A 26,000-nucleotide genomic window follows, 5' to 3' on the forward strand; every position below is an offset into this window, starting at 1 on the left:
TTCAACAGATAAGAAGTTGGTTACTGGAAGACCGAAAAAGCCCTTTGGAGCAAAATTCCGGGATGGGGGAACAAAGCAAGGCAGAGGGGTGCAGGACCAGAAAGGAACCTGGAGAAGACAGAGAGACCACCGGTGTGAGAGTAGGAGAACCATAGACTCAACTTCATCGTGGGAGATTCTAATGATTGTGACGGACTTGGTTTCTAGAGCATCAAGAAGTGCAATGTGAGGCAAAGGTACCAAAATTTAATGACTCACTTTTACTTTTCACATAATGACGTAATTGTGTAAAATTATTCGAAACCTCATGACAAAGAAGTTCATTAGATGCGGAACATCTCATCATACTTGGAAAGAAAATCGAAGAACAAACAACGAAATGAAGTTGAGAAGTACAAACACCAAACAAGCACCAAAAATTGGGAATCCCATGGACAATCTTGAACACTATTTCCACGACTACTACGACAACTACAACATCTACTCCAACCACAACCAGTCCGCATGCCCAGCTAAGGGGTGCAGTGATACACTTTTGTGGATTGATCCTTTCACATGACGTTCCCTGGGATAGGGGGATCGTGAGGTTAGGGCAGACATTTTGGAATTTTTTGCCCGTGGTGCCGAACACTGTTCGCAAAATCCTGAAGACAGACATTATATTAACTCCCGATTGGAATGTACTGAAATTCCCGAATTTCCATGAAAAACGTTATTATCGTCAACAAGATAATAAAACATCAAATGGAAATCTCCATCTGAATTTGGATCAACATTTTTGCCGTGAAGAGATGAGGTAATCATGACACGGACGATTCCTCAATGCATTTCCTTTCGATGTTTTGTTATTCCTTTTTCGGGATTTTATCCCGTCCAGATCCTAATTCTGCTCTTTTCTCTTCTCATAAATTGCTTTGGATAATTGTTCTAGTTTTTATATTGTCAAAGAATCACTCCCGTTGCTCTGATTATCACTGGTGCAATGTCGGCGCTCTTCAACTTCCAGGTTCCTTTTTCAGATCCTGATATCACATTAGGTTCGTGCTTGCAAGAGTTCTCTGAGACTGGGATATTGATGTTTTTGCACATGTGTCGGTGGATTGCTCTCGATACCTTGTTGAGCCTTTGTGTGTACAGATGTTCTGACATGAGGTTTTTACATCCCGAGAGAAGGTGATGGTGTTTTCTATTTCTACCTTACAGAATCTGCACCTGTCCTAATTGACTCCATCCGGCCATCTTATTAAAGTGTCCTTGATGTTGGGTATTTAAAGTGCCGATAGACAGTCCACACCCAGTTTCAAAATTTTCACCTTTTGTTGTCTTCGAGCCTGGAATTAAATGACGTTAAATCAGACTTTTCCCCCTTTATTTACCGACCTAACCAAAACTTCAAAATGACAAACAAATTCCACAAATCACAAACAAATGTTTTAAAAATACAAAATTTCAATATCCTGGTTGGATAAGTGTCCACCCCTGAGTTAATACTTGGTGGAACAACTTTGACAGCAATTACAACTGTGAGTCTGTTGGGATTGGTCTCTACCAACTTTGCACACCTTGACTAGGAAATATTTGCCCATTCTTCTGCACAAAACTGTTCAAGCTCAGTCAAGCTGCGTGGGGAGCGTTGATGGACAGCAATCTTCAAGTCATTCCACAGATTTTCGATTAAGTTGAGGTAGGGGCTCTGACTGGGCTACTCAAGGATATATTTTTGTTCCTCAGCCACTCCAGTGTGACTTTGGTTTGTGCTCTGGGTCGTTATCATGCTGGAAGGTGAACTTCTGTCCCAATTTCAGTTTTCTTGCAGAGGGCAGTAGGTTTTCCTCTCGGATTTTTCTGTGTTTCTGAGGGACTGGAAGACTTGCAAGGATAAAGGGAACAATAAATGGAGCCAAATACAAGCAAGTCCTTGAGGAGTTGGCTGCCTGATGTTGGTTTAATGGCAAGGTTGCCGGGCTTTGGATCCGAGAGTCCTGAGTTCAAATCCCACTCAGCTGTTGAATTAATTCCACGTGGGGTTAACTCGGCCCGTCATCCTTCCGAGGTCGGCAAAGTGAGTGCCAGCATGCAGGTATACTGTGTCGGAGTGGCGACCCTTCCAGGATTGTGCCCAAGAGCCAAGTAGACTGCTTAAGCAGCACCAACACTCTGCACAGAGTATGGTCCCAATCTCCTCCTCCTTAAGGAGAACCTGCTTCAGAGTGCAAAAGACCTTCTACTGCGGCGAAGATTTACGTTCCAACGGGACAATTTCCCATTGTGAGCTTTTCAGTTTTCATTAATTTGTAAAAATTTCAAAAAAAAAATTTCCCTTTGTCATTGGGGGGTATTTTTGTGTTGATCAGCGACAAAACATTTAAATTTAATCCATTTTGAAGTCAGGCTGGAACACAAGAAAATGTGAAAAGGGTCGAGGGGTGTGAATACTTGATGAAGGGATTGTACGTTTCATCCATAAAACACCACAAAGGGCACATTGGTGTCTTTATTTTCTTTATGCCGTGACATCCTCCAGGTGGGTAACTGGTGCACTCGCTTCAGTGCCTCGAGGTGGAGACGGAACACTGTTGTTTGTGTCCTTTGTAACATCCTTAAAATAGGAAGTTTCCTGTCTGGAATGATTTTCAAATTTGTTTCAATTTTTCAGACAGATTAAAACGATTATCTTCCTCCTCTCCGTGCATGTGCGATCGGGACGGATTCATCACCAAAGTCCTGATAAACTACAGGTTTGTTTTCCGATTAATGTTCAAAATATAACTTTCAACTGAAATCGAGTTGTTCCTCGAACATAAACTGATGTTTGTCGACAGACTGACAGACAGACAAAGTGAAAAAACTGCTTAACTCCACCTTTCGCTTCACGGGCGTCGAAGTAGAAGTGCCCGTCGCTTCCGGGACGGATTTAATCAAACGACGGCACGTTGTACTTTCAAAACATTCTGCTCCATTCACTCCATCATTTTCCCGGGGTCATCTTCCCTTTGCTTGGAAGTCAGCTGATATCATCTTTATGAACCATCCTTGCTGCTTTCATCTGCATGTGGCGTGAGCAAAAATCACCTCCACTTCGCTGCGAATCTCATTGTTGTTTGCTTTGGTTTGAACCTCCGCTTGAAATGAGTGAAATGAAACATTCCCCTTCCCTTGTGCTGCCTTCTGCTCCTCTTGCACTGCTTTCTTCCCCTCAAGCTGCCTTCCTCCTCACGATGCCCCTCCCCCTCAAGCTGACTTCCCATCCCCTTATGCCCCTCCCACTCCCTCAACAGCAATGAATTACCAGATCACGGCAGGATAGCCGAGAGGAACGCATGCTCGCTCTCAGCTGTCTCGCCTGGGTTTGAATCCCGACCCAGCTATAAACTGTCATCCCGGTGTTTCACAGGCAGGGTGATTCATAAATGTGTGTGTTGTCTCCAGGATGGGTGTTAAACTCAGCGTCACATCTGCCAAGAACCACCCTCCTCTCCCCCTCCACACTTTATGATAATTTACTAAAACACATAAACAGAGTCGGTACAAACATACCTATCCCGTAACAATGGTTTCATAACAGTTCTTACAGCAGGTCAAAGGTCGAGGTCACAGCTTCAGGTTAAAATTTCGTGAAAAATGATTTTTGGGTCAAACTTTGACCTTGAACTTGTGACTTCCATCCATCGAGCAAAATTAATTAGTTTCCTGGTAAATTCTCACCAACTCTGCTTTACAAACAGCCGACTGGTTTAGTGGTAACTAAGTTCACCCTTCACATCTTCAAATATAATATTGAACATAATTTGGCCTCAAATAAGGTTGGTACAGGACGAGCTATAAACTCCCAACCTGGTGATGCACAGGGAAGGTGTTGCATCAGTGAGCATACCTTCCTCTGAAAACAAAGGTAAGTCTCTTGTCTTCTCATCCAGTGATTCCTCGAGGACGGTAAAGATGCCACTGCAGTCCTCAAGAACAGGCCACTGTGTGTCGGTGCAGAGGCTCATCATCACAAGTAAATCTTCATCTGATTTGTTATAAACGAGATTAAAGAGGAATCGAATGATGAATGAAGTGATGAGGTATAAAATGATGTCATACATGTACAAGAGGGAGGGTAACATGTCATGGATGGGATTTCCATTCACAATTCAATTCCGGCTCCGCTCCAGACATCGTGACATTCACTAAATCAATGAGTTCCTGTGTTAGTACACAGCACGGATCAGCACGGGAAACACAAGTTCTCGGTACGGAGTGAACGTCACGTACCGGGTCTGGACCCCTTGTCCTCGGGTGAACCGACCATGGACCCGCGGTCTTCCAGAGAACCAGCCGGACCGACCACGTATCCTCCATCGGAACCGCTCGTGGATCCCGAGGTGTTCTCTCTGAGATCTCGGGTCGTGGTGGACCGCACGTCGTGTCGGGTGAAGGACGGTACGCTGTGGTAACCGAGTGAAGAGCGCGAGCTGTTTGGGGAAAAAGCGAACAGGGAGATCGCGGTGTCTGATTGGTTCCCGCCACATCACGTGTCCATGATTTAAAATAAATACAAAGATTGAACGTTTCGTTTTAACGGATTGTTTGTGTTTCAGATTGTGTTGTGAAAGTGGAAAATCGAGTCCGAATTCGTCGATGATCATTTCCTCGACACGAAACAACGTTCTTTATTTTCTGTTTTTGTATTTATCGACAATCTTCCTTCATAACGGAGTATATATGGGTATGTGGGAATGTGGTGTTGCGGCCACGGGTACCGAGACACCAGCTTGTCACTCAGGGGGATTAATCCCCGGTTGTCGTCGGTGGAGCCGGACCTGGGGCCACCACTCACAATTAACGTTGTAGTTCGGTGGGTTGTTTTAAAACCACGAACTCCACCCAGTTAACCACGAGTTCCAATGTCCACCCTCCAATTATACCGTTTAACTCGAGGTCACGTGGTTTCCTGAGTGGGGAGCGCGCCCTCGGCAAAACATCAATGTTATCTCTTGATCTCTTTGACAATTCTAAACCAATGGAAGGAAAGGACAAACACGGACAGGTTGGAAATCGACAAATGATTTATTAGTTATAAAATTAATCAATTAAAGGAACTTTTTATTTTATGAGCGAAATAAAAAATAAATTTCAAAACCAAAATCAATCAAAATGCCAGAAAAGAGACAAAGAGCAGATGCTTATCGGGGGTTGACTTACTTTCAGCTAAACACAGACAAGGGATTCGGGGGGTGTGAGGGATTCGTTCCAAGCCCCTTTTCCCCCCACGGGGGTCCCGGGTTCCAAGCCCCTTTTTCCCCCATGGGGGTCCCGGGCTTCAAACCCCTTTTTCCCCCAGGTGTCTCCGGGTTTTTCTCCGGTGTGTGTTCTTTGATGTGTATAAAAGTTAGAAAAGCTAGTACGTGCCCATACGTGCGTGGCCGTACGTGCAAAAAATAATAATAAATAAAACTTTCAAACCGCTTGCCAGAAACAACCACACAGGCTGTTCCTTCGCTCTCGCGTGCCCGTACATACGTGGCCGTTTCAGCTGCACGACGCCTTGTCATGCGTTCAGTGTTGTCTGCCAAGTGAGCAGTTCGTTCTTCATCCGTTTCAGCTGCACGACGTCTTGTCACGCGCGTACTGTCGCGTGTCAAGCGAGCAGCTCGTGCTTCGTCAGATTCCATTGCGCGTGCACGACGCGCAGCTTCGTCCTTCGCTGTTGTAAACGACAACTGGATTGGGGCATTGTGTTTAAGAAAATCGAGAAAGAAATCGAGAAAGAGATCGAGAAAGTCATACGCAAAGTTTCAATTATGTTCGTTGAGTGGTTTCAGAGAAAATTAGATGCAGATTTTCCCTTTAATTCAACATGGCTGCCATACCATGTGACACATGACGACAATGTTAACAATAAAAACATTCTCCATCGGGAGTTTTTTTTTGTATACCTTGTCGAGGCTCGTGTGAGAGCTAACACACAACGCACATCAAGGGGGCATGAGACAAGAGGGGCGGGAGTGGGGGGGACAAAACAGTGGGGAACAGACACATTAGATCTGTGGAAGGGAGAGGGATGAGATGGGGAACATGGGGAATAGAAGATGGACATTACAGGGACTTTCAGGAAGGAAAGCAGGAATTTGAAGGAAGTGGGCTTGGGTAGATTATCGGGGGTAGAAAAGATCAAGGATTTGAATGGGGGATGACAAGAGGTGGTGGTGAACAGCTGTTTTGAAAGCCTGGAGGGAATAATGGGAAAGAATAGAGTGAGGGAGTTTATTCCAAAGGCAGGAAAAAGAGGAATGAAAGAGTGAAGGTGAGCAGTTATTCGTGATTTTGGTAGTTTTACCAGAAGGGGGTTGTTGGCTGACCTTGAGTGCCCTGAGGAAATGTGGTGGGTACAAATCGCAGAGAGAGAGCAGGGGGGCGAGACCAGAGAGACGGCAGAAGACAGGAAGACCACTGACCTGCCTGCGGTGAGAGAGTGAGAGGCCCAAAGACTCAGCCTCATCGCGCGAGGTGCCAATGATCCAAAATGCCTTGGTGAAGCTGTGAAATCCACAGCGTGAAGCCGAGAAAGGTGGGAGGCAGGAGCACCAGCCCAGAGGAAAGAGCAGTACTCCATCAGGCTGTGGACGAAAGCTTTGTAAGTGGTCAGGAGCTCAGCAGGGCCGAGGAAAGACTTTGCACGACAGAGGATTCCCAGTCGGCGACTGAGTTTGGAGGTGAGGTTTGAAATGTGGCTTTCCCAGGAAAGGTCATGGCAGATAGTGAGACCCAGAAGCTTGAAAGAAAGGACTTCTTCCAGAGGATTGTTGAGAAAGTGGATGGGTGGGTTTTCTAAACGGTCCTTTCGAAGAGACATAGTGAGAGTGTGAGATTTGTCCGGATTGAAAGACATCTTCCACGTGTTGGACCAGTTTGTGATTTCATCCAGATCTGCAGTGAGCGAAGAAGCTGCTGCTTGCCGGTCTGAGGGATGACAGATGGTACGGCAGAGGGTGGAGTCATCAGCAAAGTGATATAGAGGATTTTCCAGAGAGTCGGAGAGATCATTGATGAAAACCAGAAAAAGAACAAGGCCCAGAACGCTACCTTGAGGAACTCGAGCCTGGACAGGAAGGGGGGATGAAAGAACTCCATTTAGGGCCACACGGTGACCGACAGGAGAGGAAGTCTGCGAGCCATGAGTGGAGATGGCCTTGGATACCATCAGAAGAGAGTTTGGTGAGCAGGGCAGGGTGCCAGACTGTGTCAAAAGCACGTGATATGTCCAGGGATACGCTCGGATTTCCTGTCTGGCATTGAGAACCTCCATCCATTGATGGGAGAGCAGAAGCAGCATATCCAGGGTACAGTAACCTGGTCTGAAACCAAATTGATGACCAGAAATCAGGCCATTGGAGAAGAGGAAGGATTTCATGTCTGAAGCGATGATGGATTCCATAACCTTGCTGATGATTGGGAGAAGGCTGATTGGTCTGTAGTTGCAGGGATCTGTTTTTGCACCTTTTTATGCAGGGCAGTGATGTTTGCAGATTTCCAAGCAGATGGCAGATGACCTTGAGCAAATGAGAGGGTGAATATAACAGAGAGAGGGTGAGCAAGAGCAGAAGAGCAGGCTTTGAGGACACGTGGGCTGATGCCGTCTGGACCGGTTGCAGAATCTGAGTCGAGGTTTGACAGCAAGCTCTCCACTTTGTCAGGAGAAAAGGACACAGAGTCCAGGGACAGTTGGGTGCGACTGGGTAAAGTGGGTAGAGATAGTGATGGGTTTAGGACACAAGATTTAGCTGCAAACACCGAGTTTAGACATTCAGCTTTATCACGTGTGGAATCAGCAGTGCGGTCATTTGAGGTAAGGGAGGGGATGGAGGCGGAACATACACCAGAAACAGATTTGATTAAATGCCACCAGGATTTTGAGGAGGGAGAGAGGTTTGAGAGTTCAGACTTGAGATGAGAAAGATGTTGTTTTCTGGCTCTCCTGAGGGTAGATACACACTTGTTCCGAGCTTTATGGAAGGAACTGAGATTGCCCTCAGTGTGGTTTGCTTCCCATGATGCAAAGGCAAGTTGTTTCAGGACAACTGCCTCACCACAAGCTTCAGTGAACCAAGGGCGGGAGGAAGGGCAGGACAACTGAAGACGAGAGGGGATAAATCTGTGCATGAGGGAGAGCAAGTTTCTTTGAAAGAATTCCCAGGATGAGTTGATGTTGGAGAAAGTAGCGATAGGAGACCAGTCTATAAGTTTGATGGCTGCTTGGAGACCCTGCCCAGTCGGCTTCAGTGAAATGCCAGACTCGAAGGCGGTGAGGTGGTTCTCTGATAATAGCCAGAGAGATGTCCACTTTGACAAGGACGTGGTCAGAAGAACCGATTGGAGCGAAGGAAGAGCAGCAGATATTGTCAGGGAAATTTGTCAAAATCAGATCCAGAAGAGATGGAGTATCATTGGTTGAGATCCGGGTCGGGAAGTTTACCAATTGAGTCAGTCCCAATGAGTCACAGAAAGCTTTTGCTGAGGTGCCTGACTAATTAATAACAGGTGAGAGAGGTACCCACACCAAGCCAACTGGCATGATGACAATTGAAGTCACCACATATGAGGAAGAGAGAGTTTGGATGAGAAGATAGAAGATGGTCCATGTTTTCGGATAGTGAGGTGTAGATGGAGTCATCACTGTGAGGTGGACGGTACAGTACACATATAAACATGAGGTGGGAGTGGAGGGGAAGCCGTAGCCAGAGGTATTCCTGGGGGGGTGTGGGGGAGTGAGGGCAGCGCATGGTGAGTGAGGAATAGAGTCTTTGATGAAGAGAACAACTCCTCCACCAGGACGAGGCTCTGGTCTGTCATACCGGAGGAGGGAGTAACCAGGGAGAGATACTTGGGAGTCAGACACGTCTTGGGGGAGGAAAGTTTCTGTTAGGCAGATTATGTCTGGTTTGTCAGTGGCAACCTGTATGGAAAGATCTGAAAGGTTTGAGCGAACGCCCCGGATATTTGAGTTCCACACTTTTCATGAAGAGGTTGGGGAGGAGGCTTTGGGTGCAGGGCGTGGGGGGGATGGGGAGGGAAGGACAAGGGATGAGGAGGGGAGGTAAGGAGGGTTGTTGAAAGAGTGTGGGGGATTGCAGAATAGCTAGGGGAGGGGGCCGGATGAGGATGAGAAAAGGCGCTGTGGTGGTGGGGGAGAGGGGGGACAAGAGAGGGGGAAGAAGGCAGTTAAGGATTTGAGGAGGTGGAGTGAAGAGATGGAGGTGAGAGGGCAGTGGAAGGAGGCAGCTTTGTGGATGAGAGGGGGGGCAACTTTGAGAAGGATGAGTGAGGGGGATGAAAGGTGGGACAAAGGTGAGGGGGGAATTTTTGAGAGAGGTGAGAGGGAGGCTTGGAGGGAGAAGAGTGGGATGGTTGCTTTGAGAGTGAGGGTGAGGGGTGAGAGGGGTGAGTTGGCACTGAAGTTGGAAAAAAAGAATGTTTGATGGAAAGCGAACATTCATTGCAAACTGGGGTTTTTTTTAGTTTTAGGTCAGAGATGCGATTTAACACAATTCTTGATGGATGCAATAAAGGCGAATTCAGAGAATGGAGAGAAGAAACGCTGTCACAGTTGGATTTTTTAGGCAAGGAATGAAGGAGAGGTCGAAATGAGAGCAGTCTGTTAAAATAGCAGAAGAGTAGTGCATTATGATACAGTGAAGAGAACCACACGTGTGAGAGAGGAAGATGAAGCATTATAAGATATCGTTTTTGTTATTATTATGAATGTTTGAGAGTTTTCAACAGATTAGGTCATGGAAGTGTTGTGGAAAAAATCGAGGAAGAAGAAGAGGAGGGGGAGGAAGAATAAGAGGAAGAAGAAGATGCGATGAAGAAGAAGAAGAAGCAGAATGGGGAGAAAGGTGGCGATTTTTTCTTTTTAGTTTAAGATAAGAAATAGAGAGATTAGTTGGGAGAAATGGGGGACGTTCGGAAAGGGGAAGATAGAAATTGAAGGTAATGGGGAGAAAAAACAAATAAAACGATCGTGCACCGAGGGGAACCGGTTGGCCTCAGCCTCTGCCTCAAGCCTCAAGCCTAGGCCTCAAACACCCGGTAAGACAACGTCGCCAAAAACTCACAAAATAGCACGATTTTTGAAACAAAACCGAACTAGGAACACACAGTAACATATACTGTAGATGAGAAAAATAAACAGTTAAAACGGGACAAATAATGACTGGAAACTTATCTTTGAGATCGTCAGCAAAGAGCTCTGAAGGAGACCTCTCGACGCTCCAAACCCGGAACCGGAGTTCCTCCCATGTTTAAAATTTTGCATCGATCGGACAAGCGATTACAGAGAAAGCAATTTTTAAAGTGAGAATATGAAGATGTGGACACATAGACAGACAGACACAAACGCACACAGACACACCGAACACATTGGACAAATACAACAGTTCAGGAAAGGACAGAGAAACACAAAACTAAAAAAGGGAATTCAAACTGTAAAAAACAAATCCAAAATTGGAAACAAAGACCTCGAGTGCTTGGGTGTTGAAAACAAACTCAATCTGGAAATGAAAGAAAGAAAGACAAATAAATAAATAAATAAACCAATGTCACCCGCAGGGTGACCCGTATCTTGCCAAAAGGTGACCACGTGTGACTTCTTAAAGGTCACACTGAGGTGAACAGAGCTGCTATCCATCAGGAGCGACTCCTTGAGGAATATCTGCCAACGAGAGATTCCGATGAGAATCGTTCTACAGAGTAACCATGAAAAATATGCTTTTGCCTCATAACGTCACCAAATGACATCATAATGTCTCAAGCTTGACATATCTAGAAAGCACTCACCGAGGTGTTCAATTTGAGGTACTACACGATATGGTTCCTAAAACTTGAAAATTTGACCTTGGGGTCAAATATGTTTGACCTGAGGCGCTAACCATGAAGGTCAAGGCCAATCGCCACCAAAAATTAATCAGCTGAGCGCCAGACCATGAAATATATTCCCATGAAGTTTGAAGGAGATCCGATCAAAATTACTCAAAAAATAAGGGTTTCGTCGACTCCCCTGATTTGTGACAAAGTGACCTTGACCTTTGACCTTGACCTTCAAAATTTTATGCGCTGAAAGGGACCTCCTATAGGCCTCTGATATGCGAAGTTACAAAAATTTCCAATGATAACTGTGCTCTACAGAGTGATTTATACGTGATTACAGACCAAAAAATAAAAAAATAAAATAAAAAAACATATGAAGGTCAAGGCCAATCGCCACCAAAAATTAATCAGCTGAGCGCCAGACCATGAACTATATTCCCATGAAGTTTGAAGACGATCCTATCAAAATTACTCAAAAAATCAGGGTTTCGTCGACTCCCCTGATTTGCGCCAAAGTGACCTTGACCTTTGACCTTGACCTTCAAAATTTTGTGCACTGAAAGGGACCTCTATAGGCCTCTGATATGCGAAGTTACAAAAATTTCCGATGATAACTGTGCTCTGCAGAATTTTTTTTACGTGATTACAGACAAAAAAATAAAAAATAAAAAACATACAAGCTGACTAACATATCTTGCAAAACTTCGTTTTGGCAAGATAATAAATAAACACCACCGCATGAGGAGGCAAACAACAGGAGAAAACAAAATCACATGTTTGAGAGTCACCCAAAGAGATTCTTCCACGAATTGGGGAAACAAAAGCAGAATGTGTCAACTCCCCCTGAAAAAGAAAAGATGGGGGAAAACATTATGGAAAGGAATTATTGGAGATCGAAAGGAACATAACAAGGAAGCAGAATGGATCGTGGACTTGGAAAAGAAGAAGCACCATGTAGGTGGAGAAAATGTCCCCAGTGGTTATTGATGAAGAAATAAATAATTAAAAACAACTTCAAAAAATGCCACCAAACTTTACAATTCAGGCCCAGATGGAATTCCAAACTTCTGGCTGAAACAACTTGATGCTCTCCACAATCACGACACCAGGACATTCAAACAACTGATGCAAGAGGAAAAGGAAGTACGTGAGTGGTTCGTAGAAGAAAACACAATTCTCATCTAAAAATCGAAAGAAACCCAACTTCCTCACAAATAGCGGGCAATAACATGTCTACGAACAACATACAAACTTCCAACAGGAATTATGACAGAAATGATGTTCCATCACCGAAGCCAACAAGTAGGTTGAGACTTAGAAAAAAAGGGCCACCACCCACGACTGAACAATGCCGTACTTGAAAATTTCAAAATGTGAAGAACCAAATTGTCCACCACCTGGATGGACTGACTATAAGGAAGCTTTTGACAGTGTTCCATATTCATGGATGATAAAATGCGTGTAAATATACAAAATGAATCCCAAGTCTGGTTGGGTCACAATAACACCAACCAAGGAATGAACTGGCCAGAGCAGATTATAAATCTTTCCCTCACCTTTTCAATACGGGCTGACTTTCCGACCTCCGGACCAAGGAGCCATGGGTGATCCATCCCAGCACCCAAAGGGCTGCAGTCTTGACACCATTCTGTCTCAAGGATGATCAAAACATCGTTGGATGCTCTCACCCCTCTGAAAACTCCTATCAACCTTCAGTTGACTTTTCCCCCCTTTATTTACCCACCGGAACCACAATTCCAAATGAAAAAAAAATTCTTAAAATTTCAGAAAATTAATTAAAAATACAAAACCAGAATTTCTTGGTTGGATGTGTGTCCACCCCCCTGAGTTAATACTTGGTGGGACACCTTTGAGAACAATTACAACTGTGAATCTGTTGGGATTAGTCTCTACCAACTTTGCACACCTTGATTGGGAAATATTTTCCCATTCTTCAACACAAAACTGTTCAAGCTCAGTCAAGCTGCGTGGAGAGCGTTGATGGACAGCAATCTTCAAGTCATTCCACAGATTTTCGATTGAATTTAGGTCGGGGATCTGACTGCGCTTCTCAAGGATATCTGTTTTTTCCTCAGCCACTGCAGTGTGGCTTTGGTTGTGTTTCTCGGGTCGTTATCATGCTGAAAGGTGAACTTCTGTCCCAATTTCAGTCCTCTTGCAGAGGGCAGCAGGTTTTCCTCTTGGTTATTCTGTATTTTGCTCCATCCATTTTACGTTCTATCCTGACAACTCACACCCTCACTATGTCTCTCCGAAAGAACCGCATGGAACCCCCCTCCACCACCAAGCTACTTTATCAACATTGCTTTTTAAGAAATCCTTTCATTCAGGCTTCTGGGTCTCACTATCTGCCATGATCTTTTCAAGAAAAGCCACATCTCCATGCTGGCCTCCAAAGTCAATTGCCAACCTGGCAACCTCCATTGTGCTTCATCCTTCCTTGGCACACCTGAGATTCCAACCATTGACAAAGCTTTCATCCACAGTCTGATGGATTACTGCTCCCATCTCTGGGGTTGTGTGAATGCCTCACACAGAGCTCGACTTCACGCTGTGGAAACCAAGGCTTTTAGGATCATTGGTATTTCCCGCGATGAAGCTGGGTCTTTGAATCTCTCTCTCTCTCACCGGAGAATCTTTCTGTCTTTTCCCATCTCCTTCCTGGCCTTGCCCCCTGCCCCTGCTCTGTCTGTGATCTGTCCCCACTATATTTCCTCAGTGTACTCAAAGTCTGACAAAACCCCCTTCTGGTGAAACTGCCAAAATAATGAATCACTGCTCACCTTCACTCTTTTTCCTGCCTCTGGAACAAACTCCGATGCACTCTTCAATCTCAGTCCTCCCTCCAGGTCTTCAAAACAGCTGTTCACCAGCATCTCATTTCTTCTCCCATTCAAAATCTTGATATTTACTCCCTGTTTTCCCTCCTGAGAGTCCCTCGAGTACCGTCTTGTTAACCCCATCCCATCCCTCTCCCTTCCACAGATATCCTCTCTTTTTCCCCCCACTATTTTGTGCTTCCCTCTCCCTCCCTTCTTCTTTCCTGCCTTGTGATATGTTTCTGTGTATTCGCTCTTTCACAAGCATGGACTTTGTGTGCAAAAAACTATAAAAAGTGCCCCAATCCCTGATGATGAGAAACATCCCCATAACATGGTGCTGCCACCACCAGGATTCACAGTGGGTGTGGTGTCCTTTGGCTGATGTGCTTTGTTGGGAATGCACCAAATGTAGCGTTTTGCATTTTTCCAAAAGTTCCATCAGACCACAAAACTTTTCCACATGGCTTCAGAATCTCTCGACTGTATTTTTGTATACCTCAAACAGGACTCAAGGTGGGATTTTTTTGTGTAATGGCTTCCTTATTGCCATCTGACCGGAGAGCTCAGACTCGTGGAGTGCTTGGGATATTGTTGTCACATGCACACCAGGAATCAGTCCTTGCCATGAAGACCTGTATCTCTTTCAAAGTTGCCATTGGCATCTTGGTGGCCTCTGATCAGTCCCCTTACTTGGTCATCCTTACTTGGAGGGATGGACTGATTTTGGCAGGGTCTTGGTGGCACCATATGCTTTCCATTTCTTAATAATGACTGTCTTGACTGTGCTCTAAGGAATATTCAAGGCCTTTGACATTTTTAATCCCATCCCCTGATCTGTGCCTTTCCATAACTTTATCCCAGAGGTCTTTTGAAAGCTCCTCTGTGCTCATGGTTGAGCATTTGCTGTGAAATGCACGACCCAGCAGTGGATACCCACAGGAACGGCTGATTTTATTCTGAAATCATGAGAATCACGACAATTTAAACAGGTGGAGGTCAATTAACCTGGTGTGTGATTTTGAAGGTGATTGGTTCCACCTGAGCGAGTTTACAATTGCCGTTATAAGGAGGGTGGGACACTTATCCCACCAAGATATTCTAGTTTTGTGTTTTTGATTAATTTTCCTGAAATTTGTATAACTTGTTTTTTACATGAAAGTTCTGGGTTACGATGTATAAATTAAGGTGTAAAAACTCTGATTTAATGATATTTCATTTCAGGCGACAAGACATCAAAAGGTGAAAAATTTCAAAGAGGGTGTTCATGGACTTTCTCTCGACACTGTAGTCTGACTCGTTCTCCATCCCAGTTCACATGACGTCTTCCAAGCCACTGCAAAATGCCTTCTTTGTCTCTCTCCAACTCTTTCCAGATCTTTTTACAATCTTCCTGCTCTTTTGTCGTTCTCCAAGTTGTCGGTGAATATTTGTTGATGTATCTTTTTGTATTTTTCATTTCTCTTCTTTGCGATCGATGGCGCCGGATTCGCTGATATTTCCATCCCATGTGTGCCATCTTCTGCTCGCACCTGTTCCTGGAAATTGTTTCCTTTGATGTATTGTTTCATGTCGAGATACAGATGATGAACAAGTAAAGGCCTTGTTGCACACAGAACAATTATAGAGTTTCTCTCAGGTGTCTTATTTCATGTTTTTGTAAGTTTGGTGAATGATTAAACGCTTTGTTACACACAGGACACTTGTAAAGTTTCTCTTCGGTGTGTATTCTTTGATGTCTTGGTACAGTTAATGGATCAGTGAACGCTTTGTTACACAGAACAATTGTAAGGTTTCTCTCCGGTGTGTATTGTTTGATGCCTCTGAAAGTTTGATGAATGATTAAACGCTTTGTTACACACAGGACACTTGTAGGGTTTCTCTCCGGTGTGTATTATTTCATGTCGAGGTACAGTTGATGGATCAGTAAACGGTTTTTTACACACAGAACAATTGTAAAGTTTCTCTCCGGTGTGTATTATTTGATGCCTCTGTAAGTTCGATGCTTGATTAAACGCTTTGTTACACACAGGACACATGTGGGGTTTCTCCCGCGAATGTATTTTTTGATGACGGTATAAATTTGATGAAGAACAAAAGGCCTTCCTGCATTGTGAACACTTGAAGGATTTCTCACCAGTGTGCAACCTTTGATGTGTCAACAGATAAGAAGAAGAAGCAAATCCCTTATGACATACAGTGCACCTGTATGACGTCTCACCTGTGCATATTTTTACACATCCTTTTAAACACGATGAGGAGGTGAAATCTTTGTTGGTGACAGAAAACTTGTTTGGCTTCTCAATTCTTTGGCTTTCCTGTTGCAAGACATTGATACACCTGTCGCAGTTGTTGTTGTTGTTGTTTGTAGACACCCCCCTAAACTTGTCACCATCCTGACACAAAGTCTCTGTCAGGTGATGATCGAAAGAAACTTCTCCGTCCAATGACGAGGAACAGTTGACACTTGAAGATGTTTCAAATTTTTTCTCTGCAAATTAAGAATGGAGCAAAATCATCAGTAAATCACTTTTACAACTTGATCACTCGTGGAGCACATCGTCTCACATTGCATGTTCATTATGAACAAAATTACCATTATTAACTGAACACCCCACGATTATGGCCACTCCTATCATGGCCCATATACCCACATCATCCGTACACCCTATTGTATCACATTGTTTTTTGGAATGTGTTTTGAACATTAAAAATGTTATGAACATCAAAGATGTTATTAACATCACTGCTCACCTTCACTCTTTCATTTCTCTTTTTTCCTGATACTGGAACAAATTTCTATGCTCTCTTCAATCCCAGTCTTCCCTCCAGGTCTTCAAAGCAGCCGTTCACCACCATCTCATTTCTTCCCCCATCCAAAACCACGATCTTTTCTACCCCCGTTAATCCACCTCAAACTCAACTTCAAATTCCCTGCTTTCTTTTCTGAAAGTCCCTGTAGTGTCCATCTTGTATACCCCGTGTTCCCTCACCCCACCACAGATCTTCTCATGTCTCTGTTGCCAATTGTTTTGTCTTTCCCTCTCCTACCCCCCCCCCCCTTGTTGTGCGTTGTGTGTTCGCTCTCATTCGAGCCTCGACAAAGTGTACAAAAAAATTAACTTGATTGGAGTCCAGCTGTGGCCAATTCAAATGATTGGACATGATTTCGAAAAATAAACACACCTTTACAGAAAAGGTTCCACAGTTGACAGTGCAGGTCAGAGCAGAAACTCTTCCATGAAGTCCAAGGAACTGTCCGTATAACTCCGAGATAAAATTGTGAGGAGGCGTAGATCCGGATCCGGAAGATCCGCAGACGAAAATGGAACTCTTTGGTCTGAATGCAAAGCACGACATCTGGCAGAAACTGAGCACAGCTCATCACCCATCCAAAACCATCCCGACCATGAGGCATGGTGGCAGCGGCAACATGTTATGGGGATGCTTTTCAGCGGTCGGGACTGGAAGACTTGCAAGGATAGAGGGAACAATAATGGAGCCAAATACAAGCAAATCATTGAGGAGTTAGCTGCCTGATGTTGGATTCATGGAAAGGTTGCCAGGCTTTGGATCCGAGGGTCTTGAGCTCAAATCCCACTCAGCTGTTGAATTAATACCAGGTAGGGTTAACTCGGCCTGTCATCCTTCCGAAGTCGGCAAAGTGAGTGCCAGCATGCTGGTATATTGTGTCGGAGTGGCGACTCCAGGATTGTGCCCAAGAGCCAAGTCGACTGCTTAAGCAGGACCAACGCTCTGCACAGAGTATGGTACCAATCTCCTTCTCCTTGAGGAGAACCTGCTTCAGAGTGCAAAAGACCTTCGACTGCGGCGAAGATTTACTTTCCAACGGGACAATTTCCCGTTGTAAGCTTGTCAGTTTCCATTAATTTGTAAAAATTTCAAAAAATATGTTTTCCCTTTGTCTTCATGGGGTATTTTGTGTTGATCAGTGACAAAGCATTTAAATTTAATCCATTTTGAAGTCAGGCTGTAACACAACAGAATGTGAAAAAAGTCAAGGGGTGTGAATACTTGATGAAGGCATTGCAGGTTTCACCCATAAAACACCACAAAGGGCACATTGGTGTCTTTATTTTCTTTCTGCCGTGACATCCTCCGGGTGGGTAACTGGTGCACTCGCTTCGGTGCCTCGAGGTGGAGATAGAACACTGTTGTTTGTGTCCTTTATAACATCCTTAAAAACAGTAAGTTTCCTGTTTGGAATGATTTTCAATTTTGTTTCAATTTTGCAGGGAGATTAAAACTATTATCTTCCTCCTCTCTGTGCATGTGTGATCGGGACGGATTCATCGCCAAAGTACTGATAAACTACAGGATTGTTCTCCGATTAATGTTCAAAATATAACTTTCAACTGAAATGGAGTTGTTCCTCGAACATAAACTGATGTCTGTCGACAGACTGACGGACAGACAAAGTGAACAAACTGCTTAACTCCACCTTTCACTTCATGTGCGTTGAAGTAGAAGTACCCATCGCTTCCAGGACGGCTTTAATCAAACGACGGCACGTTGTACTTACAAACATTCTGCTCCATTCACTCCATCATTTTCCCGGGGTCATCTTCCCTCTGCTTGGAAGTCAGCTGACATCATCTTCATGAACCATCCTTGCTGCTTCCATCTACATATGGCATGAGCAAAAATCACCTCCGCTTCTCTGTGAAGCTCATCATTGTTTGCTTTCGTTTGAACCTCCGCTTAAAATGAGTGAAATGAAACATTCCCCTTCCCTCGTGCTGCCTTCTGCTCCTCTTGCGTTGCCTTCTCTTCCCCTCAAGATGCCCTCCCCTTCTCACGATGCCCTTCCCCTCATGCTGCCTTCCCATCCCCTTGTGCCGCCCCCCTCCCTCAACAGTAATGAATTACCACATCACGGCAGGATAGCCGAGAGGTACGCATGTTCGCTCTCAGCTGTCTCGCCTGGGTTTGAATCCCGACCCAGCTATAAACTGTCATCCCAGTGTTTCACAGGCAGGGTGATTCATAAATGTGTGTGTTATCTCGCGGAAGGGTGTGAAACTCAACGTTACATCTGCCAAGAACTACCGTCCTCTCCCTCTCCACACTTTCCCCCCTCTCCTCCCTCTCTGCCTTCTCCATCTGCCTCTCTCTCCTCACCCGATCCCTCTCTCTCCTATCCCTCTTTCTGCTCTATCCTTCCCCTCCCTCCTCTCTCCCTCTTCCCCTCTCATGTCCATCCTCTCTTCCTCTTTCCCTCTTACCTCCATCCTATCTCCCTCTTCCCCTCTCACCTCTCCTCTATCCTTCCCATCCTTCCTTTCCCTCGTCTCCTCCTCCCTCCCTCCTCTCCCTCTTCCCTTGAATATTCCCATGAGCAAAGCGACAGGTAGTATTTGCTGGTAAACAAGTAAACAAACACGAATTAAGCTTTATACATTACATTTTCACACTTTCCTCAATTAAAAGAGGTTATGATTAACTGTAAATTATTTAATTAGTGAGGTGCTCATGAGTGTTCACGTCCCTGACCCTCAGTGATGGGTAATGTTGTTAAACGTGTCCTTTATGATCCATCCATGAAGACCACACTCTGTACAGAGGGAGCATCAGTGCTGCTGCAACAGTCTCCTGGGTTAATGGACACAATCCTGGACAGGTGATCACTCTGACACAGGATACTCAAACGGCTCAATCATCCCAGCAAGCAGGTATCACTTTGCCAACCTCAGAAGGATGACAAGCTGAGTCAACCCTACCTGGTATTAATTCAACAGCCAAGTGGGATTTGAAATCAGGACCCAATTAAAGCAAGCCCAACACCCTAACCATTAAACCAACACCAGGTATACCTTTACGATATTTTACTAAAACAGATAAACAGTCGGTACAAACATACCTATCCCGTAACAATGGTTTCATAACAGTTCTTACAGCAGGTCAAAGGTCGAGGTCACAGCTTCAGGTTAAAATTTCGTGAAAAATGATTTTTGGGTCAAACTTTGACCTTGAACTTGTGACTTCCATCCATCGAGCAGAATTAATTAGTTTCCTGGTAAACTCTCACCAACTCTGCTTTACAAGCAACCGACTGGTTTTGTGGTAACTAAGTTCACCCTTCACATCTTTAAATATAATATTGAACATAATTTGGCCTCAAATAAGGCTGGTACAGGACGAGCTATAAACTCACAACCTGGTGATGCACAGGGAAGGTGTTGCATCAGTGAGCATACCTTCCTCTGAAAGCAAAGGTAAGTCTCTTGTCTTCTCATCCAGGGATTCCTTGAGGACGTTAAAGATGCCACTGCAGTCCTCAAGAACAGGCCATTGTGTGCCGGTGCAGAGGCCCATCATCACAAGTAAATGTTCATCTGATTTGTTGTAAACGAGATTAAAGAGGAATCGAATGATGACTGAAGTGATGAGGTATAAAATGATGTCATACATGTACAAGAGGGAGGGTAACATGTCATGGATGGGATTTCCATTCACAATTCAATTCCGGCTCCGCTCCAGACATCGTGACATTCACTAAATCAATGAGTTCCTGTGTTAGTACACAGCACGGATCAGCACCGGAAACACAAGTTCTCGGTACGGAGTGAACGTCACGTACCGGGTCTGGACCCCTTGTCCTCGGGTGAACCGACCATGGACCCGCGGTGTTCCGGAAAACCTCCCGGACCGACCACTTATCCTCCATCGGAACCGCTCGTGGATCCCGGGGTGTTCTCTCTGAGATCTCGGGTCATGGTGGACCGCACGTCGTGTCAGGTGAAGGACGGTACGCTGTGGTAACCGAGTGAAGAGCGCGAGCTGTTTGGGGAAAAAGCGAACAGGGAGATCGCGGTATCTGATTGGTTCCCGCCACATCACGTGTCCATGATTTAAAATAAATACAAAGATTGAACGTTTCGTATTAACGGATTGTTTGTGTTTCACATTGTGTTGTGAAAGTGGAAAATCGAGTCCGAGTTCGTCGATGATTATTCCCTCGATACGAATCAACGTTCTTTACTTTCTGTTTTTTATTTATCGACAATCTTCCCTCTTTCACGGAGTTATACATGGGAATGTGGATATGTGGATATGTGGGTATATGGGTATATGGTTATGTGGGTATGTGGGAATGTGGGTATCTATGTGGGAATGTGGGAATGTATTGTTTCGGCCATGGGTACCGAGACACCAGCTTGTCACTGAGGGGGATTAATCCCCGGTTGTCGTCGGTGGAGCCGGACCTGGGGCCACCACTCACAATTAACGTTGTGGTTGTTTTAAACCACGAACTCCACCCAGTTAACCACGAGTTCCAGTGTCCACCGTCCAATTATTCCGTTTAGCTCGAGGTCACGTGGTTACCTGAGCGGGGAGCGCGCCCTCGGCAAAGCATCAATGTTATCTCTTGATCTCTTTGACAATGCCAAACCAAACACGGACAGGTTGGAAATCGACAAATGATTTATTTATAATAAAATAAATAAATAAAAACAACTTTTTATTTTCTGAGGTGAATCTACTATATAAATGGCAGTCCTTCTCTCTGTCTGTCTGTCTGTCTGTTTGTTTGTTTGTTTGTTTGTAACCAATAAGCTCCTAGACCAGTGAACCGATGTTGATGAAACTTTACACACATATAGAACTAACATTCAGCTCCAGGATGCGCTCAGTGGCTTTTCATAAAAATAAAAAATATATATATAAAAAAATAAATTCAATTTCCATTTTAAAAAAATAAAAAGGCTTTCGAATAGTGCGCCGGCGTATTAATCGTAACAAAAGGCTTCATGGTTAAAAACGCTCGGGTTTTTTGAAATACAAAATGTTCGTATTCGTTGAATTTTTAAACATACACATTCTCCTCCTGTTATAACAGCTTAGAAACCCGAAACATTATGCCACTGCGAAAGAGAACAAATTTGAATTCTCGAAGTGCACGCGCACGGCGACAGCGACAGAGGCGTTCAGAGGTATGCCGTTTCATCGTAATGGCACTTTGGCTGTTGGACAAGACGGCCAGGTTACTTTACCTTTCGGACGCATGGTACCGGACATACAAGTCTTATTGGCTGGAGTGTACCCAAACTTGGAGATTCAATTCAGTGACCTCACCTGGCTGACAAAACGTGCCATCTTAGCGCAAACAAATGCTGTAGTTGATGACTTAAACATCAAACTCCTGGACCAGCTACCCGGTGAGCGTCTCAGCTATAAATCATTTGACTCTGTACTTTACTCGGATGATGTTGTGCATTATCCCATAGAATTCGTAAATAGCTTGACACCAGCAGACCTCCCTCCTCACAACTTGCACCTCAAAATTGGGTGCGCCTTCTGTATGTCGGTTGTTCAAGAGTTGGTAACCCAAATAATTTGTTCATTTATGCACCACAAGGCAAGACAACTAATGTAGTTTACCATGAGGCTCTTCAAAACTAATAAGTTATCGTTTCATGTGTCCGGAAATCTACCTATTTGCTCTTTTACATGTCCATCTGCCCCGCATAACGGGTATGTGTTAATCTATTCGTTTTTCGGTTTAACTGTAAATATCCCATGGCAACCTTTTCGTCGCTTAACTTCTGATAAATGTTTAACCTATTTGTTCTATGTGTAGCATTTGCCGTTTTTGTTAACGTTTTTTTTTTTTTGGAACCATCCATTTAGCGTAGAATAAGCTAATTGAGGTGACTGTATATCGATACTTGCGGGTTAACCAAGCGGCTCTTCAAGCAGTTCGACGATCACACCCGTGAACAGACCGATAGCTATGCCATCGACACTTTTGCTTCGACATCACTATGTTCTGCAACACCACACAACAGTGTCCAGATAAAAGGATACATACAACCAAGAGTGAAGTTGGATTTGAAAGTGAACGCAACATGGCCCTCTTTAGGGCCACACTTCTAATTGTTACACCACTTGTTTTGATGAGTTCTTTTGTGGTTTTTTTCAGGTGTGTTTGGGATGGTCTAACCCTAACTTAGTCTAACCAGAAAATTTCCAGGGTATTACCGGTAATGGGGGGGGGCGGGGGGGGGTTGACTCACAGAGACAGAGAAAATTCCCAGCGGATTGAGGTTGGGGCCATGTGGAGACCTTTAATCCTCCATCCGCAAATCGAAAACTCGTTGTCCGAATTTTTGACACAGAAAGGCAATTGTTTCGTTGGCTCCATGTGGGGTAGCACCACCGTCTTGCGTGAACCACCGTCTCCGGAGGGTTGCGGTGCTCATCGATTGCTTCCTTCACACCGTACACTTCTTGAGCGACCGGACCATCCCTTGTTGGTGTTGAGAATCGTCCCTTCACTTTTGAACTTTTTCACCAGTTTCCAAGTGGCTGATTTGCTTGCCCTGTTTCTGGGATGCCCTCCATATTCAGCACATGAACCTCATCCGAATGGAAACAATTGATTTGGTCTCAAAATCCCACGTGACAATGTTTACTCTTTGCTCCGGAGAATACTTTGCTTTTGCTTGAATGACTTGTCCAAAGATTATTGATCACTCCTGCAAAAAAAATTAAAAATTAAGGTAATCACTAAAAGTATGAAGCCTTCCCAAATTCCTCCTTCCACTTCCCCAGTACTTCCTGCATCTCCTGCCCACTCTCCACCACAACAGCCAGATCCATATTATCCCTCAAGGTCATCTTCCTACTTTCCAGCTCCATCACCCTGATAATCATTGAAAACATGAGTGGGCTGAGAGCACGTCGCTGCCTCAAACCAAAGTTCTCACTGAACTCCTCAGACATCCCAGGACCAACCCAAACTCCTCCCTTCGTTCCCTCGTCCATCGCTTCAACCAACCTGACTTCTGCTTCCGGCACTCCCATCACTCAGTGTCGCCATCACCATCTCTCTACGGACTCCAGGTCCACAAATGTCGATGCCATCTCACCTTGCACCTCCAACCTATTCTCCACCAGCTGTCTCAGTGTGAACATCCCATCCTTCATCCCCCGACCCTTTCTAAACCCTGCTGCTCTTCTCCAATCTCCATCTCCACACTCTTCCTCATCGTCCCATCCAGAATCCTCTCCAGCACCTTCATGATGTGACGAAGCAGTGTGATGCCCCCTGTATTTCCCTAGTTTCCATACCCAGTGATTCCAGTGTCCCTGTACTGTACGTCATTGCCAATTGAGGTGTTAATCCCAGTAATTTTGGCGTTAATAATGCAGAAGTCAAGAAAATGACCAAATACCAGGATCTCAAGAATGAAGTCAAAAGATCCTGGAAGCTGAAGAATGCTGCAGTTGTACCAGTGATAATTGGAGCGATGGGAATGGCAAAGAGAACCATCCATCTCCTCCTCCATCTCCTCCTCCATCTCCCCCTCCATCTCGCATCTCCCCTCCATCTCCTCCTCCACCAACCCCTATCTCTCTGACGTCTCTCTCTGTCTCTCTCTCTCTCTCTCTCTCTCTCTCTCTCTCTCTCTCTCTCTCTCTCTCTCTCTCTCTCTCTCTCTCTCTCACACACACACACACACACACACACACACACACACACACACACACACACACACACACACACACACACAGAAAGAATCGAACTGCAAATCCTCCCACCTACTTTCTCAATGACCCTCGTGAAGAGGTTCAGTGACTCATACTCTTGGGTCTCACTCTCAGCCATGATCTCTCTTGGGCAAGTCACATTTCAAAATTGGCTTCCAACGCCAGTCGCCGACTGGGAATCCTCCATTGTGCAAAGTCCTTCCTTGGCACACCTGAGCTCCTGACCACATTCAGTTTTCGGCCGCAGCCTAATGGAGTACTGCTCTCCCCTCTGGGCTGGTGTTCCTGCCTCTCACCTTTCTCAGCTTCACGCTGTGGAAACCAAGGCATTTGGGGTCATTGGTTTCTCCCAGGGTGAGGCTGAGTCTTTGGGTCTCTTACTGTATCACCGCAGGCAGGTCGGTGGTCTTTCTGTCTTCTACCGTCTCCTCTTGTCTAGCCCCCATCGCCCCCCGCTCTGTCTGCAGTATGTACAATACTTCTGCAGGGCACTCAAGGTCTGCCAGCAACCCCCTTCTGGTAAAACTACTTAAATCACGAATCACTGCTCACCTTCACTCTTTCATTCATCTTTTATCCCACCTGTGAAACCAACTTCCACACTCTCTTCAATCTCATTCTTCCTTACAGGTGTTCAGGACACCTGTTCACCACCATCTCAGTTCACCCTCATCGAAAATAACGATCTTTTCTCCACCCGTTAAACCATCCTGGACCCCTCCCCAAATTCTGCTTATCTATCCATATTGTCCACCCTTAGCATTCTCTATTACACATCGTCATTATCTGCATCCCTTTTTTGTCTATCTCCATCTACCTTCTGCTTCTGGTCCACTGTTGGTGTTTCCCCCTTTCTCCTGCTGTTCCTTTATTGTGCTGTGTTCAGATTTTGTTCTGTGTCATAGCTCTTCTACGAGCCTCGAGCAGATGAAAACAAAATAAACTATCAGATTGAATTGATAAGGTGTTGAGAGAGCACAAGCTCGATTGATAAAATGGCCTCTTCCTCCATCCAAGTTCCTCGTATTCCTTACGTTTCTGTTGAACAACTTTGGCACACACAAAAAATATTTTTTTTCAATTTATTTTGATTGATTTTCCCTGAAACTGAAAGCATGTGACGTCATAGTCGAATACAATATTTGAAACCTGACAAGCACCGAGGGTACAAATTCAGAAAAGCTTTGAAATTAAAGAAATCGAACGCAGTCCTGATCCTGTAAGGATATTCAAACAAATCGGGCAAAGCTTTAGTTTCAGGACAACATAATATTTAAACTTCATAATGATCTCACACTCAAAGCTCGCACATCGCACACCTCGTCTCCGTACTCAAGAAAATAAATAATTTCCTCCCAAACAAAGGTCGAACCCTTTGTGTTCACTCCGGGAGGGGTTATGGGTCCATGGTTGAAGGTTTCCTCAAAGGTCTTCTAACTGGGCGGTGCCTGCAAGTGGCAAATTTTATTGGTTGTGATAACGTAAAATGCAGGTTACAGCTAAACGGAAGGTTTTCAAATCGCCAAGACGGTGATTTGTGTTCCGCAGTGTTCCGAGTATATAATTCAATTGAAATAAAATTAAGATTTTATGTTCGTGCAAAAGAAAAAATTGAAAAGTTTACCACCGTTGATGCACCGTCTATTACACCACCTTATTTGACATGCAACATTATTTCATTGTGCCTGTTGTTTGTGTCCTTTATAACGTCCTTAAAAAAAAAACAGTAAGTTTCCTGTTTGGAATGATTTTGAGCTTTGTTTGACTGCCAGACAGGCAGACAGAGTAAAAATA

At 44.6% G+C, this 26,000-nt stretch overlaps 2 protein-coding genes and 1 pseudogene across 3 annotated transcripts in view; all 3 read right to left on the reverse strand.

The window, feature by feature from the left end:
* Nucleotides 1–37: 37 nt before the first annotated feature.
* Nucleotides 38–6,262, reverse strand: LOC147007797 (uncharacterized). 2 transcript variants are annotated; one of them, XM_085866393.1, is made up of 4 exons: nucleotides 5,506–6,246; nucleotides 4,258–4,457; nucleotides 3,875–4,012; nucleotides 38–1,331 (listed from the first exon to the last, which is right to left on the reverse strand). In XM_085866393.1, exons 1-4 carry the CDS (start codon nucleotides 5,655–5,657, stop codon nucleotides 1,198–1,200), a joined length of 624 nt encoding a protein of 207 aa, XP_085722519.1. In that variant the 5' UTR covers nucleotides 5,658–6,246; the 3' UTR covers nucleotides 38–1,197. The 2 variants fall into 2 exon arrangements, with proteins under 2 accessions (XP_085722519.1, XP_085722520.1); XM_085866394.1 differs by lacking the exon at nucleotides 38–1,331 and having other exon boundaries at nucleotides 3,875–3,968; nucleotides 5,506–6,262.
* A 6,021-nt stretch (nucleotides 6,263–12,283) lies between these two features.
* LOC147007798 (uncharacterized) lies at nucleotides 12,284–16,330 on the reverse strand (annotated as a pseudogene).
* Nucleotides 16,331–19,522: 3,192 nt separating this feature from the next.
* The window catches only part of LOC147007799 (uncharacterized), a 30,574-nt gene continuing 24,096 nt past the window's right edge, over nucleotides 19,523–26,000 (reverse strand). The window contains exons 5-6 of the mRNA XM_085866409.1: nucleotides 20,293–20,492; nucleotides 19,523–20,047 (exon numbers count right to left, since the gene is read on the reverse strand). Of these exons, the coding sequence (XP_085722535.1) occupies nucleotides 20,425–20,492 (68 nt within the window). The 3' untranslated portion in view covers nucleotides 19,523–20,047; nucleotides 20,293–20,424. The remainder of the gene's footprint in view (nucleotides 20,048–20,292; nucleotides 20,493–26,000) is intronic.

The sequence above is a fragment of the Eptatretus burgeri genome, chromosome 25 (assembly GCF_056783735.1).
Source record: "Eptatretus burgeri isolate ZD-2024b chromosome 25, Ebu_testis_v1, whole genome shotgun sequence".
In the NCBI taxonomy this organism is placed as follows: Eukaryota; Metazoa; Chordata; class Myxini; order Myxiniformes; family Myxinidae; genus Eptatretus; species Eptatretus burgeri.